Source organism: Haliotis rubra, unplaced genomic scaffold (genome assembly GCF_003918875.1).
Source record: "Haliotis rubra isolate DU_JTF1 unplaced genomic scaffold, ASM391887v1 Scf6, whole genome shotgun sequence".
NCBI lineage: Eukaryota > Metazoa > Mollusca > Gastropoda > Lepetellida > Haliotidae > Haliotis > Haliotis rubra.
Window position 1 is genome coordinate 383,740 of NW_025767301.1, and position 16,521 is coordinate 400,260.

The 16,521-nt window shown below is 43.0% G+C and overlaps 1 protein-coding gene across 1 annotated transcript; it reads right to left on the reverse strand.

The window, feature by feature from the left end:
* Positions 1 to 985: 985 nt before the first annotated feature.
* LOC124255340 lies at positions 986 to 1,912 on the reverse strand. The gene has a single exon (XM_046689235.1). It carries the CDS (start codon positions 1,910 to 1,912, stop codon positions 986 to 988), a length of 927 nt encoding a protein of 308 aa, XP_046545191.1.
* Positions 1,913 to 16,521: the final 14,609 nt, after the last annotated feature.

Sequence of the window (16,521 nt, forward strand, 5' to 3'; positions counted from 1 at the left end):
GGGCGATCGTTGGTCAAATTGAAGTTGTTGTAGCGGCTCCAAAGTCGGGATATCGTTGTTTTGTGAACATTTAGGTGCCGTGCAACAGTTCCAAAACTTTCTCCGGCTTGAACACGACCAATGGCGATATTTCGGTCGGCAGCACTCAATCGTGGCATTTTTAACACAGCTTTTCGGCGACAAATGAATGAATATAATACGGAAGCACATGGGCTTTTATACACCCCTACATTAACTGCCATTTTCATGATTTGCATGTGTTTTTTTTGTGCGAAGTCACCATGAGGGTCATTTCATGCGTTGTGACGGAATAAGCAATAAAATACACTTATGCGTACAAATGCAGTTGTTTGGATGGTAATCTTCATTAATTACGTGTATCATTTCAATACATTCGAATAAAATTTAGTTTGGAAGCAATAACTTCATTCAAACGAATTTTTCATATCTGAGGACAGGGGTTGCGTTTCTTTTTTGACAGAGTTTATATACAATTAAGCAGTTAGGGGTGGTTGATGAGGTCATCTTGTGCCAAGGGGATGAAATAACCTTGATCTCTGTTGATCAGGGGGTCGGTGTCCTTTGATGTGCATGGCTTCGCTTATATTCCGTTTGGTGAAGTCAGGTTAGTTGGTTGCCAGTATGGTGTATTCTGTCCCTTTGATTTGGTGATTGGGGTTGGCCTGAACATGTTCTGAGATGGCTGATTTGTTGTCGGATTTGTTTGTAGACGCCTGGTGCTCTTTCACTCTGGTGTTAAGTGGCCTAGATGTTTCGCCAATATATGATTGTCCACAGTTGCAGTCAATTTTATAAACCACACTCTTGGGATTGAATTTTCCGTTGTTGGGGTGGTTACGCCCGTTGGCCTGCAGAAGGTTGTTTAGGGTTCGTGAGGTGGAGAATGTGGTGTCTATATCGGCTTGTTGCTTCTGGAGTCTGCTGATCTGGTGTGAGGTCTTGCCAATGTAGGGGGTGGAGATTGTTATTGGTGCTGGCTAACTAATTGACTAATTGTCTTGTTGACTAATTGGGGTGGATAATCATTGTGGTCAATGAACGCTTCTTTGAGATGATTTATTTCCTCTTGACGATTAATGGAGCAGATGTTCTTAGCTCTCCTGGTGAGTGTAGATATTATGCCAGCCTTCACCTGTGGTGGATGGTTGGACTGGTAGTTCACATATTGGTTGGTGTGCGTCGGCTTGCGGTACACGGTGGTCTGGAATGTGTTGGTAGGGGTGCGGGATACAAGGACGTCTAGGAAGGGCAGTTTGTTGTTCGTTTCTGGTTCCATGGTAAATTTGATGCGTTGGTGTTGGTTGTTTAGATGTTGTAGTAGCTGATCTGGATCTTGGCCGGGATGGAGGATGACAAACGTGTCGTCAACCTTACGATGCCAACACATAGGTTTCACAAATGAAGTCAGTAGGGCTTTCTCTTCTAGGTCAGTGAGGTATATTTCACTGAGAATGGGTGATAGTGGCGAACCCATTGGCAGTCCATGTATTTGTTCAAAGATGTCTTCACCCCAGGTGAAGTAGGTTGAATCAATGGAGGCAGAGGTTAGGCTGATTATGGAGTCTATGGTGAGGCTGGTGTCTAGGGGATCGTCAAGGTTGTTGAGTCTTTGTCGCAAGGCAAGGAGGGCTTCTTCTCGTGGTACATTAGTAAATAAGTCTACTACATCATAACTGACGATGGGACCAGGGTCCGATATTTCACAGAGTTTTTTGCAAAATTCACTAGAGTCCAAAATGAACGATTTAGCGGATTTACCTAATGGGGCTAGCACTCGGGTTAGGTGTTGAGCAGTATTATAGAAGACAGTGTCACGGGAACAGATCAGGAGGCGAGTTTTGACATCAACCAAGCTACCTAGACCAGAGCCAGCACCAATAGAATTCTCCATCCCCTACATTGGCAAGACCTCACACCAGATCAGCAGACTCCTGAAGCAACAAGCCGATATAGACACCACATTCTGCACCCAGTCTAAGTAAACTTAGGCTCAGTATTATTCGTTACACTGCTATACTGAGTCTAACGAAACCCTGTGGAAGGTCGCGTCAGGTAACCTTTGAGCGACCTATGACCGACCGCCCAATCAAACGCGAGACGGCCGAACGGATTTAACCGATCAGACAACGGCTACTATTTAGGGTTTGGCGGGACTTACAAATGGATTTTCTTTTCCCCGGTCGCCAACACTGATCTCGTAACAAATGACGATATATGACCTGCAGAATATACGCTTTTGGGTTTCTGTTGACATGGCTATCATTAGCTAATATTTCCGAACGCTGACATCCTTAAATACTGACAAAACGCTATTTTCAGCGACTGTTACTCACTCTTGTGGCGTGCTCCATGTGCATCACTCGGAAGCGATCGTACGGAAAATAGCATTCGGAATCGTTCGGGTACAAAAGTTCAAAAGGTATGTGCGAATGCGAACTTTCGCGATATGGTAAGCTGTGTTCTGATTGGTGCATTGAAAAGGTCAGCTGACGCGACCATCCACAAGGTTTTGTTAGACTCAGTATAGCAGTGTAACGAATAATACTGAGCCTAAGTTTGCTTAGACTGATTCTCCACCTCACGAACCCTAAACAGCCTTCTGCAGGCCAACGGGCGTAACCACCCCAACAACGGAAAATTCAATCCCAAGAGTGTGGTTTATAAAACTGACTGCAACTGTGGACAATCATATATTGGCGAAACACCTAGGCCACTTAACACCAGGGTGAAAGAGCACCAGGCGTCTACAATAAAATCCGACAACAAATCAGCCATCTTAGAACATGTTCAGGCCAACCCAAATCACCAAATCAAAGGGACAGAATACACCATACTGGCAACCAACTAACCTGACTTCACCAAACGGAATATAAGCGAAGCCATGCACATCAAAGGACACCGACCCCTGATCAACAGAGATCAAGGTGTGCTCCTCGGCACAAGATGACCTCATCAACCACCCCTAACTGCTTGTATACTTGTATAAACATGCCCCATCACTCCTGCTCTGTACATCCCACAGGCTTCTAAATGTATCCATTGTCACTGGCTTCCACATGTAATCCCTTATCATCACATTGTTACTGTACATCTAATTTACTTCTTGTTGTTCTTGTCAATTATTTACTTTATATATATGTAACCCCGTGTTTTACCTGACCCATACTTCCTTGACAGATCCTTGTATCGAAACGTCGCATCTTCCGAATAAAGAGGTTGTTTATCCATAAAGTTTGTTCCTCATCCAAACCCCAAAAGTATTGGGATGAGTACTTTACTGAAAAGTGTCACCCCAAACATCAGATATGCTACATTTGACCACTTTCTAAATGACGTTCAGTATTCAACTATGTGATCACACTATAACACTAATTATAGGGATCACGTTGTGATACATACTGGTCTAGTGGCACAATATGTCTCCCACGCGTCTAGCGCTTGTTTGGAGATCACTTTTCCTCTTTTATGGTATTGTTGACAATGTGAAATGTCAAGACGTCTAAACTCCTAAATGAGTTGAGAGACCAAGTGGACGCTAAAGCGGTATATAATTATTAGCTGAAGGCTGATATTTGAAACGTCCAGGCTGATTTAATGTGGCGTTTCTTCAGATAAAGAGTAGTTTCTCAAACGCCAGACAGAGACCAAGACTTCAGAATGCAATTGCAAATTGAAACCCGTGGTGATTCTCATGTTCTTATAAGACTAGACTTGGAATGGCCTGTTACGAATAAGCGGCATAGGGGTCGACAGATCTAGCAGACAACCTGACGTGGTTGATGCTGGATAGGCCAGACAACCTGACGTGGTTGATGCTGGATAGGCCAGACAACCTGACGTGGTTGATGCTGGACAGGCCAGACAACCTGACGTGGTTGATGCTGGACAGGCCAGACAACCTGACATGGTTGATGCTGGACAGGCCAGACAACCTGACATGGTTGATACTGGACAGGCCAGACAACCTGATTTGGTCGATGCTGGATAGGCCAAACTTCCTGACGTGGTTGATGTTTGATAGGCCAGACAACCTGACGTGGTTGATACTGGATAGGCCAAACTTCCTGGCGTGGTTGATGTTTGATAGGCCAGACAACCTGACGTGGTTGATGCTGGACAGGCCAGACAACCTGACGTGGTTGATGCTGTACAGGCCAGACAACCTGACTTGGTTGATGTTGGATAGGCCAGACTTCCTGACGTGGTTGATGTTGGATAGGCCAGACTTCCCGACGTGATTGATGTTGGATAGGTCAGACAACCTGACGTGGTTGATGTTGGATGGGGCAGAAAACCAAACATGACTGATGCTGGATAGGCCAGACGTCCTGATATAGTTGATGTTGGACAGGCCAGACAACCAAACATGGTTGATGCTGGACAGGCCAGACAACCAAACCTGGTTGATGCTGGACAGTCCAGACAACCAAACCTGGTTGATACTGGACAGGCCAGACAACCTGATGTAGGCAATGTATGATGGGCAGAGGTCCGGTATCTCAGACGACAAGGGCCCGAATTTCCGATGACAAGACGTTATAGGGGTTTGAATCTCAGACGTTCAGACAGGGTTGGGTTCAAGTGCCTGAGATGACTACATGTATTCGGGTTCGGGTATTTCAAACACGAGGCTGGGATTGTGCATGTCAGACAGATATGGCTTGGTTTCTCTATCTCAGACAACAAGGTAAGGGCCATGGTACCTCACACGACCAGACATGGCTGTGATCAGGTATCACAGACGAACAGCCATGACACAAGCCAGATATCAGAGGAGACCTGCCGTGGCTGAGATAGGGCATCACAGACAACCCGACAAGGCAGAGTACACGTAGAGCAGACGACCAGACATGCCATAGGTCAGGTACACAGACGACCAGCCGTGGAAGAGGTCAGGTATTACAGACGACCATACATGACAGAGGTCACGTCAGACGACCAGACATGACAGAGGTCAGCTAATACAGACGACCAGCCGTGGCAGAGATCGAGTATCACAGACGACCAGACATGACAGAGGTCACGTCAGACAACCAGACACGGAAGAGGTCAGGTATTACAGACGACCAGACATGGTAGAGGTCAGGTATTACAGACGACCATACATGACAGAGGTCAGCTAATACAGACGACCAGCCGTGGCAGAGATCGAGTATCACAGACGACCAGACATGACAGAGGTCACGTCAGACGACCAGACGTGGCAGAGATCAGGTATTACACACGACCAGACATGACAGAGGTCAGCTAATACAGACGACCAGACATGGCAGAGGTCAGGTATTACATACGACCAGACATGGCAGAGGTCAGGTATTACAGACGACCATACCTGACAGAGGTCAGGTATTATAGACGACCAGACATGGCAGAGGTCAGGTATTATAGACGACCAGACATGACAGAGGTCAGGTACACAGACGACCAGACATGGCAGAGGTCAGGTATTACAGACGACCAGACATGGCAGAGGTCAGGTATCACAGACGACCAGACATGAAAGAGGTCAGCTAATACAGACGACCAGACATGGCAGAGGTCAGGTATTACAGACGACCAGACATGACAGAGGTCAGGTAGACAGACGACCAGCCGTGGAAGAGGTCAGGTATTATAGACAACTAGACATCACAGAGGTCACGTCAGACGACCAGACATGGCAGAGGTCAGGTACACAGACGACCAGACATGACAGAGGTCACGTCAGACGACCATACATGACAGAGGTCAGCTAATACCGACGACCAGACATGGCAGAGGTCAGGTAATATAGACGACCAGACATAGCAGAGGTCAGGCACACAGACGACCAGATATGACAGAGGTCACATCAGACGACCAGACATGGCAAAGGTCAGGCACACAGACGACCATACATGACAGAGGTCACGTCAGACGACCAGACATAACAGAGGTCAGGTATTACAGACGACCAGACATGGCAGAGGTCAGGTATTACAGACGACCAGCCGTGGCAGAGGTCAGGTATTACAGACGACCATACATGGCAGAGGTCAGGCACACAGACGACCAGACATGACAGAGGTCACGTCAGACGACCAGACATGACAGAGGTCACGTCAGACGACCAGACCTGACAGAGGTCACGTCAGATGACCAGACATGACAGAGGTCAGCTAATACAGACGACCAGACATGGCAGAGGTCAGCTAATACAGACGACCAGACATGGCAGGGGTCAGGCACCCAGACGACCAGACATGGCAGAGGTCAGGTATTATAGACGACCAGACATGGCAGAGGTCAGGTACACAGACGACCAGACATCACAGAGGTCACGTCAGACGACCAGACATGACAGAGGTCAGCTAATACAGACGACCAGACATGGCAGAGGTCAGGTATTATAGACGACCAGAAATGGCAGAGGTCAGGCACACAGACGACCAGACATAACAGAGGTCACGTCAGACGACCAGACATAACAGAGGTCAGGTATTACAGACGACCATACCTGACAGAGGTCAGGTATTATAGACGACCAGACATGGCAGAGGTCAGCTAATACAGACGACCAGACATGGCAGAGGTCAGGTATTATAGACGACCAGACATGGCAGAGGTCAGGTATTATAGACGACCATACATGACAGAGGTTAGGTACACAGACAACCAGCCGTGGCAGAGATCGAGTATCACAGACGACCAGACATGACAGAGGTCACATCAGACCAGACATAACAGAGGTCACGTCAGACGACCAGACATGACAGAGGTCACGTCAGACGACCAGACATGACAGAGGTCAGCTAATACAGACGACCAGACATGGCAGAGGTCAGCTAATACAGACGACCAGACATGGCAGAGGTCAGGTATTATAGACGACCAGACATGGCAGAGGTCAGGTATTATAGACGACCAGACATGGCAGAGGTCAGGCACACAGACGACCAGACATGACAGAGGTCAGCTAATACAGACGACCAGACATGGCAGAGGTCAGGTATTATAGACGACCAGACATGGCAGAGGTCAGGCACACAGACGACCAGACATGACAGAGGTCACGTCAGACGACCAGACATGGCAGAGGTCAGGCACACAGACGACCAGACATAACAGAGGTCACGTCAGACGACCAGACATGACAGAGGTCAGGTATTACAGACGACCATACATGACAGAGGTCAGGTATTATAGACGACCAGATATGACAGAGGTCAGCTAATACAGACGACCAGACATGGCAGAGGTCAGGTATTATAGACGACCAGACATGGCAGAGGTCAGGTATTATAGACGACCATACATGACAGAGGTTAGGTACACAGACAACCAGCCGTGGCAGAGATCGAGTATCACAGACGACCAGACATGACAGAGGTCACATCAGACCAGACATGACAGAGGTCACGTCAGACGACCAGACATGACAGAGGTCACGTCAGACGACCATACGCAGTAGGCTTCCAGTATGTCGAACTGCAGGAGATATTTACCTCACAACTTCCTTTCAATTTCGGTGATGTACTGTAACCCGAGGATGCTGAGGCATTACAACGTCGTGCTGTGCATAGTAATCTGGTAATAGAAGAAAGAAACAGTCAAACGTAATATAACCAAGTAGTTTTGCAGTATTCCATTTTACAGGCTTGAACGCTGACCGTTGTTTTATATATAACTTACTGTTTTTCCAGAATCTGGACAGTTTCTTCTTCTCATCTATGTTTGCATTTTGAATGCAATTGCAGAAACTTGTTTTTCACCCTTAAATAGTTTTTCATCTTAAAATAAGATGCCGGCCTCTATCTTAAAATGTTAAAATTGAGATCGATTTTCACCTAAACTTGCGAAGAAGTTTCCGTTTTGTTGTATTTTGTTGATGTGGACGTACCGATGACGCCATCCTGACAACGTCTTGTCAATATTTCATCTCCCTGACGCACGCTTTACACCTTCATGGGAACTTGCCCCTAAATATTTACAATTCTCTTCAAAACATGTAACTTATAAGTGCTATTAAGTTCACATTAACTGTAACGTCGGAAGGCTTCTTGTAAGACAAATATAACGATGTTATGTCATCGTTATGTAAACGATGTATGTGAACTATAATCGATCCCTTGGTTTGCAAAACGTTGATACTTTCATGTCCATCTTCCTGTCATATTGGTACCGATATAGACATCGTTATTTGGTTCGTCGTTGACTGAAAGTGATCTGTAAATACATTTACTAGCAGTATATCAAATTTAAAGTCAGCAAAGTGGTTTCTTACGAACGGATCATCTTTTGATAAAAAGGAAATGGTTTTTATCCGCTTATTTTGTTCAGTTTAGATAATCAAGCGTATATTTTTTGGAAAACTTACTGAAAATTCCTTTGAGCTAAATGGATACTGAATGTTGACCTTACACCTTGTCTTTGATATTATGATCTGTGCGTAAAGATGCATTGTTGGAAACTAATGTTCACAAGGCTCTATGACTAAATGATTTCATCTTTCCAATATTTTAACATTCCACAATAGTCTGGCAACTTCAGTACTTGGTGTTTGGGATATAATCATCTAGCAGGATCTTCCTATGATGATTTCAGAGTCCCACACGAATTCAGATTACAATATGAGAGGCTTAAATTTCCATCATATAAATATGGAAAACATCACTAGAGTTGACGCAGCAGTCTCCAAATGAAAATCAGATGCAATTCCCTGTGTAGACTTGTGCTGTCATATTTTCACGTGTTGTTTTCAGCTGAGTATGTGTATATATAGCTGTGATAGATTCCAGGGGTAGGAACTGATATCCCTCGCCTCTTCAACGACACATGCCATAACCCCTATTTGACAGGGATTAATATAGATACACACTCATGACAGTTTCAAAATTCGTGCAATGTTTTCTGTGGATCACGGGGCTCCACAATTCGCTATGCAGAGTAGCCTCCCTTGGTCACACCAGAAACCCATGATCGCTCGTTCAGCTCGACTATGGTTCCATGTTGGTCAACACAATTACTATGCCGGGGCGGTTGGGTAGCCTAGTGGTTAAAGCATTCGCCCGTCATGCCGAAGACCGGGTTTGATTCCCGACATGGGTACAATGTGTGAAGCCCATGTCTGGTGTCCCCCGCCGTGATATTGCAGGAATATTGCTAAAAGCGGCTTAAAACCGAACCCACTCACTCACTCATTACTATGCTCGTGGGTTTCACCAAAGTAGTAAAGATTTGCGACCACCATAACCTCAGGCGTTCCTACAAAATTGAGCCTTGTTATAACTGCAATGCTGTTCAAGGCGACGTTAAAACCCTAACACTCAATCACTGCATTGAAACTTGACGTCGATATTAGATGGAGGAAGTTAAACATAGTTGATATGACGGTGATTTCACGACATTTACTCTACTAACCTTTAAAATAAAGCCACGCCCACCAGCCGACTACTGCCTCCAGACTGTCTGCTGACATTACGTTAAACGTTGTTACGGCGAAAGCCTAATATCTTATTGTTGTCTACATGTGTGTTAATAGTTAAACTTTAAAATTATTATTGTTGACGTATTTATTCGAAGGAATTGACTTCAATGTGCTTTGGGAATAAATCTTTTGCGTATTTACCCAGTATACCCTATGGTCTTTATCTATATACCTTCATGTGCCAAACATTCTTGACGTCAGTTCATAATTAATGCCTTCATATAAAAGTATCGTTAGTTACGTATTCTCGTTGCCAATAGTGATCAGTAGCTTCCTGCATTGGAAAGACACAGGATTCATGTTTTGTTTTGTTTTTTTAAACGAGTGAGTGAGTGGGTTTTGCATTACGCCGTTTTTAGCAATATTCAAGCAAAATCACGACGCGGGACACTTGAAATGGGCTTCCCACATTGAGCCCATGTGGGGAATCGAACCCGGATCTCCGACGTGACGAGCGAATGCTTTAACTACAAGGCACCCCCGCCGCCCCTTTTTTAAAAATAAACAGAAATTAGAAACGCATGTGTATTCAAAATAGTCAAACGGAAGCTATATTATTAAAACCTTTGAGTTTACTTGTTTCAGTTTTTGTTCTAAGGAAACAAATTAATTCATGCGCTTCCCAGTCACCTTCAAAGCAAACTTTCTCAGTTTCGAAAATCGATACAAAAACGACGACTACATTTGATTTGTTACACTACAGGTGTGACGAAAATCCATTAACAGTAACAATCTCAACGCTACTGCCACAAACTAATGTTTTAGATGGTAACGCGTGGTATTATAGATGAGTAAAGGGTGTTGATTTCTCTGTTGCTTCTGAAAACACTGTAACCCACTATAACGACGAGATAAGTGACATCCCTATGTGCTGTTTAAAAGCTAGTCCATTCCTTCCCATCTTCTCTATCAAAACCTTTATTATGGCATCGCAATCCAAACATCCCCGTCTTTGTGCCACCAGGCGTCGCTATCGATTCTAAGCCGATTCAAATTTGAAGCCCTCTCGTTTTCCAGCTTTTGAATTAGATTCAGTGATCTCTGACGAGACTCGTTTCAACTCTTCCATTTTGCGACAAAAACGCAAATTTAATCCGAGTTCTGGACTGTACGGTCACAAAGCGTTTCTGAGAGTGTCAGAGGAATATATATCATAATGAATATCGTTCATAGAAGGTGACATCGTAATTAAACTTGTCCGCCTCCAGCATGCTTTAGACTTACAGATTATTGGACCCGACTTACAGATTATTGGCTGCTCGGTATCTTCCCGAGAGCTGGCCAGAAACTGACATTTCTTTGATAAAGAGATCCCATCGTTTGTAATCGCCATAAACAACATGCCTGGTCGACGTTTACCAAGGATTCTTGACTTTGGTCCACAACTGATCTAATCTTATCAACAACCTTATGGGAATGTCAGTTCCAAGTGCCAGAGAAAGTAATTGCTGATGTATTCACTTCGTCTTTGGGAGAAGCTACTGCACACAAATTTTTGAAAATATGGATATTTTATTACACTCGATCGTTGGTTGAATAGACTATTTATGATAGGTACTCGCTAATGCCAGAAAACGGTCGATACCTAGGCAACCGTGTTTCCATCAAGTCAGTAGAATAATATCGTGGACAACATATAATCGATGGTGTCAGATTGCATACAAATTTAATGCACTTAGCTGTTCATTCATGATAACCTTAGACAACCTGTTTACTAATAAAAGGGTAATATTCATCGGACATCTTCGTTTGTGTGATAGAACAGTGTGAATGCCGTTTCCAACTCGCTCTCAGGCATTCATGCGAGTGTAACGATTTCGCTAAGCTGAGGAACAACTTTCAGGGGATCTTATTTTGAATGATTATTGACAAGATTAAAGTCAAAAGCCGTTGTGTCGAAGGGACGTACTAAATACTTCGATTTATCCTGGATTCGATACAACCGTAAATTGATAACTTTAATGTGAATAGGGAGAGATCAAGTTTTTACTTCGAGACAACGGCACGTTCGATACATGAGATACCCGTAGAATAGTTCTTCAGCAACCCATGCTTGTCACAAAAGGCGACTATGCTTGTAAGAGGCGACTAACGGGATCGGGTGGTCAGGCTCGCTGACTTGGTTGACACATGCCATCGGTTCCCAATTGCGCAGATCGATGCTCATGCTGTCGATCACTGGGTTGTCTGGTCCAGACTCGATTATTTACAGACCGCCTTCGTATAGCTTGAATATTGCTGAGTGCGGCGTAAAACAACAATCAGTCAATCAATTTAATCCCTGTGTCTTGAGTGTTTAGTTCACGGATCGAATCCTGGTTTGCCTTGATTGTGTCTGAAGGTTTGCCTAGGATCGGGTGGTCAGGCTCGCTGACTTGGTTGACACATGTCATCGGTTCCCAATTGCGTAGATCGATGCTCATGCTGTTGATCACTGGATTGCCTGGTCCAGACTCGATTATTTACAGACCGCCGCCATATAGCTGGAATATTGATGAGTACGGCGTAAAACTAAACTCACTCACTCACTCACTCGATAAATCAGAGTTCGTCAAAAAATGGATCGAAATTAGATTCAAATTTTCGACACATATTTAATAAACATTAGCAAAATAGTTTGACCTATCAGTGACAAGAAATGTGTCCAATGAGATGGTATCAATCCAATGAACCAATTTGTTTGTTAGTGATATTATTAGAAAAAATTATTCGACAGCCCTCCCAGCTGATATTTCTCATGATAACGAAAAGGGATTTTTCATATATAATGGTTTAATGTTCTTTTATTGCATATACATCACATCAGCCTACATATAATGGTCTGGACAAGACAAAGTAGTGACAGACAGCATGAACAAAGGTATTCAAGTCGCTTTGAAACAATGACACAGTGAATGTGTATGGTACTTGAATATTCTGTGCATCGAAGCATGCCAGCTACGTACATGTGAGGCTTAAGTACGGATGTCGGATACGAAGTTTTGTGTACCCGTGAAAATCCGGGTTAGAATTGATCTTCAGTAACCCATGCTTGTCGTAATCTTGAGGCGACTAACGGGATCGGGTGGTCAGGCTCGATGACTTGGTTGACACATGTCTTCGTACCCAAATTACGTAGATCGATGCTCATGCGATTTGATAATGATTCATAAACATTTGCTTTGATACAGATGGAATAGAATTTCAGTAGATGTTTCATGTGATTGTGATTTTATTGCACATCAGTTATATAAGGAGAAACGGTTGTCGTAGGAGGCTAATAACGGGATCTCTGACTTGGTTGACCCACGTCATCGTATCCCAATTGCGTAGATCGATGCTCATGGTGTTGATCACTGGATTGTCTGATCCAGACTCGATTATTTACAGTGCGCCGCCATATAGCTGGAATATTGCTGAGTGCTGCGTAAAACAAGACTCACTCACTTAAGTTTTCTGTTAGGAATGAGAATCACTTGTTACCCATATTCATATTAACCCTTTGTAACAAGATATGCAGTTACTGTGTGTGGGTATTCTCATCACTTTCTTCATATATATATATATATAGTGTGCTGTTGGATAATTCAATATACCATTATCTCTCTGAAGTTATGTCTCATACCAAGCGAGGAAAGACCGTTGTAAATAAATCACAGATGCCCTTAGGGTGTAAAAGCCATTAACAGCTCGTTCATTTCGTTATTCTTTTCAACTGTGTTTCGGGATGAGCATAATAAACACGTTATTCATCAATAATCTTTTATATTCTCAAAACAGTCCGCAATTATTACATATATTATGTAGACTGTATATCAGGAAAAAGCAACAATATTAGCTTTAATGGCTTTCACAGGGCACAGTATTCAAAGCGACAATAAAACATGATAAAGCAATTTTATTAACTTGAATAAGCAGATTTGAAATATTTCATAAATATTTCATAAATATCCCAATGAATATGTAGCAATGGGATTTCCAAGCATTATACAGAATTCAGTATTGAGAATCAGTTTACTCTCTATTCTAAGGTGTGTGGAAAGCTCCTTCACAGATATTTCATGTCACCTGCTGATTTCATGAATTGTAAGTCAGGATGTAATTTTAAGGGTTTTTTTAGAAAACGGACATGTTTTGCAAGTTGGCATTAGGTATGCAATTCCAAGATAGGTGAAAATAGAATACTGTAATTTGTTCCCCACAGTGGTGACGTTCTACATGCATTCCTGAGGGCTTCTTTCTTTCACTGTGCAACATAACTGGAAACTTAAAATCGCATTGAACGTTATCTGTTAATCACTACATAGAAAAGCAAAGCTATATCAGGCTATCATCGTTACTTCTACTCACTCGAGATATCACACAGTATAATTCTAACGTGTGGGTCTGTTGTTTGTCCCTGGTGAGCAAGTGGAGTGTAACATTATAGAAGCCAACACAGTATACTAGCGTTTGTAACAGACACCCTTGGCACCTTCTGATAAAGGTTTCATCCAAAGAATTATGTACAGTGGAAACCCTCTAGATCGGCAGCCCTCCAATGTACGTCTTGCTAGATTTTACATTCTGCTTTCATCAGAGAGAAGACTGGTTCCCCACTGCTGATAACGCAAATATTGATGCTGTGTGGTCATGACGGTGACAAGCTGTGAGATGGCGCCATGATAGGTCTTTGACAACAGACATTCCTGCTGGCACACCGTCACCGTATCAGCGTCTTTGGGCGATTCCAACTGTTTGTCATGCAGTTTCTGTAGCCTTGTGATACGTTCCTGCAGATTGTGACTCACAGTCTGTCGGACATGACGCGGTGTTGTTTCCATAGGACTACCAGTTCAAGGGCGTAGACATTAAATGTGGTGCCAATAGTTCGTGAAGTCTGACCAGCAAGCAATCTTCATACAGATGGGTTTCTCTCATTATGTCATGCCATGGTACTTTTGCTATCGACAAATGCGCGTGCATTTGGTTTTTACAGAACGCATGCTAGACTCTATTCAAAGGTCGTTTGCTGCGTTTTGGCGGCCCATTTTATCCATACCTGTCCCACATTAACATTAGATCTGGATACAGAGTAATGCTAGAAACGGGATACCTCCAAACATGCATTGATATTTAGAAGGTTTTTTATAAACTATTTTCATGAACTGACGTTTCTTTTGCGGTTACCGCCGTGTTGTTGCTGGAATATTGCTAAAAGCAGCGTCAAACCAAACTCAGTCAGTCAGTAAGTCTATTGTGGTTAAGTATTCGATTTCACTGGTTCCAAGTAAAATGCAACAACTAATCACGGTTACATGTCGTTACCAAGTCGATTTACCTCCACACGTGGGGTTGGTCACATCAAAAGCGGTCACATGGGATAAGTCACATTAAAGGCGGTCACGTGTGATGTTACTGTTGCTTACTTTAATAGTTTGAAGTAGGTCCTACTTATCTGATAAACTGTAATGCCTTTTTTCCTGTCCGATTTATCTGGAAATCCAATCCATTTCATCCGAAAAAAACCCCGATATATTGTACGATTTCCCTTTTGGAAAGGTATCGCCCTGTAAAGGGTATTACAAATGATTGATTTTCACCATGCCCTGTCGGTGCTTAAGGGCACTTGTGTAATCTATATGGAGCATGTATTTCGGCAAATATGCAATCCTTGTATCGTATTTGCGAAAATGATCTCAGGTTGTTCGCACGAACCAATCAGTTGTATTACATAAATGGGCTCTTCGGTCTCGTACAGATTGCTTTCAATATGATTCTCTGTCACAGAGTTTCATAACGTGTTTGACCCAGGTAACCCGTAACCTGTATAGTGCATTTGGCGCAGGAGTTTTAAAACCTTATCTGTTAATACTGTTTTGGCTTGTTTGCAGAGAAGACGAGGGTGAGGTTTGTTGGAAGAAATTGCATGGAAATGTCATGCATTGAGAAGTTTGAAAACGTGAGCCCAATAGCATCACTATAATAACGCTTGGACACACAGTGCCGATTATAAATGAGCATATTTATATGCATCGTCAATAGCTGTGCTTTGCAAACTTCTAAAGTTTAAATTCCATGCTGCAATTCGCTTGTTGCGACTGTTCACTCACTACTGAATAATTCATAGAACTATGGGACAGCACAAAAGCTCATAAAATCGCGTATTGTCGACAAAACATATTAATCTACTGCTTCAGTGCTAGATACCCATCTCTGCACATTATATCAGTATGTCAGTGTTAGAACTATGTGCACACGTCAAGCATGGGAATAAGCTGGATCTGTACGTAGGTAAATGTGTTTGGTTTTACGACGTTTTTAAATAAATTCAAATGTCAGATAAAACCAAAATTGGCTTCACTTCTTGTTCACATTTAAGGCGAACGCATTTCTACTTTAAACCGAGCCTAAATTACTTTCTGTATATGGACTTCGAAGGGCTGCAGTTATATTACTGGATCTCCAGCAACTTACATATGTAACTACGTATATATATAAAATAAACACTTCCATCACCTAGATACAATGAATATTATTATCATCGGGAAACTAAAATAGCCCACCTTTGTTCGGGAGAATGTTTTAATGTATTGTGCATTTATCTATTATGACAGATATATATATTCAAGAGGTAGATGCAGGACACATCAAACGAATGTAGGGGTACAAAAACAAAACAAATCGATTTAAAATATATTTTTTTCGGATTTCTATCCTTCTGATACGCTGAGTAACTCGCACAGAAGGAAATCACTGACGATGTTAGTATAAACAAAGGGAAACAGGACGACGAACATTATAATCAATCATGGTGTAACAACTCGTGAAAGAAACTGCGATCAAAGTCACAGCACTCGGAACTGATGTTGCAATGACAAATGAACATACATAATGCACATCAATCATTTATACACGAGGACAATTACAAAGCGCCATGATGTACTGCTTATATCTGTTTGATAACAGCTTGATAAGCGTAGAGATGCCTATTGTGTTAATGATCAATCGTAATTCCGGGTCTTTGTGAGATGTCTTCATAAAAATCGCGACATTGACGTTGGAGGAAACAGTTGCAGGTGAGTGATGCAGATGAG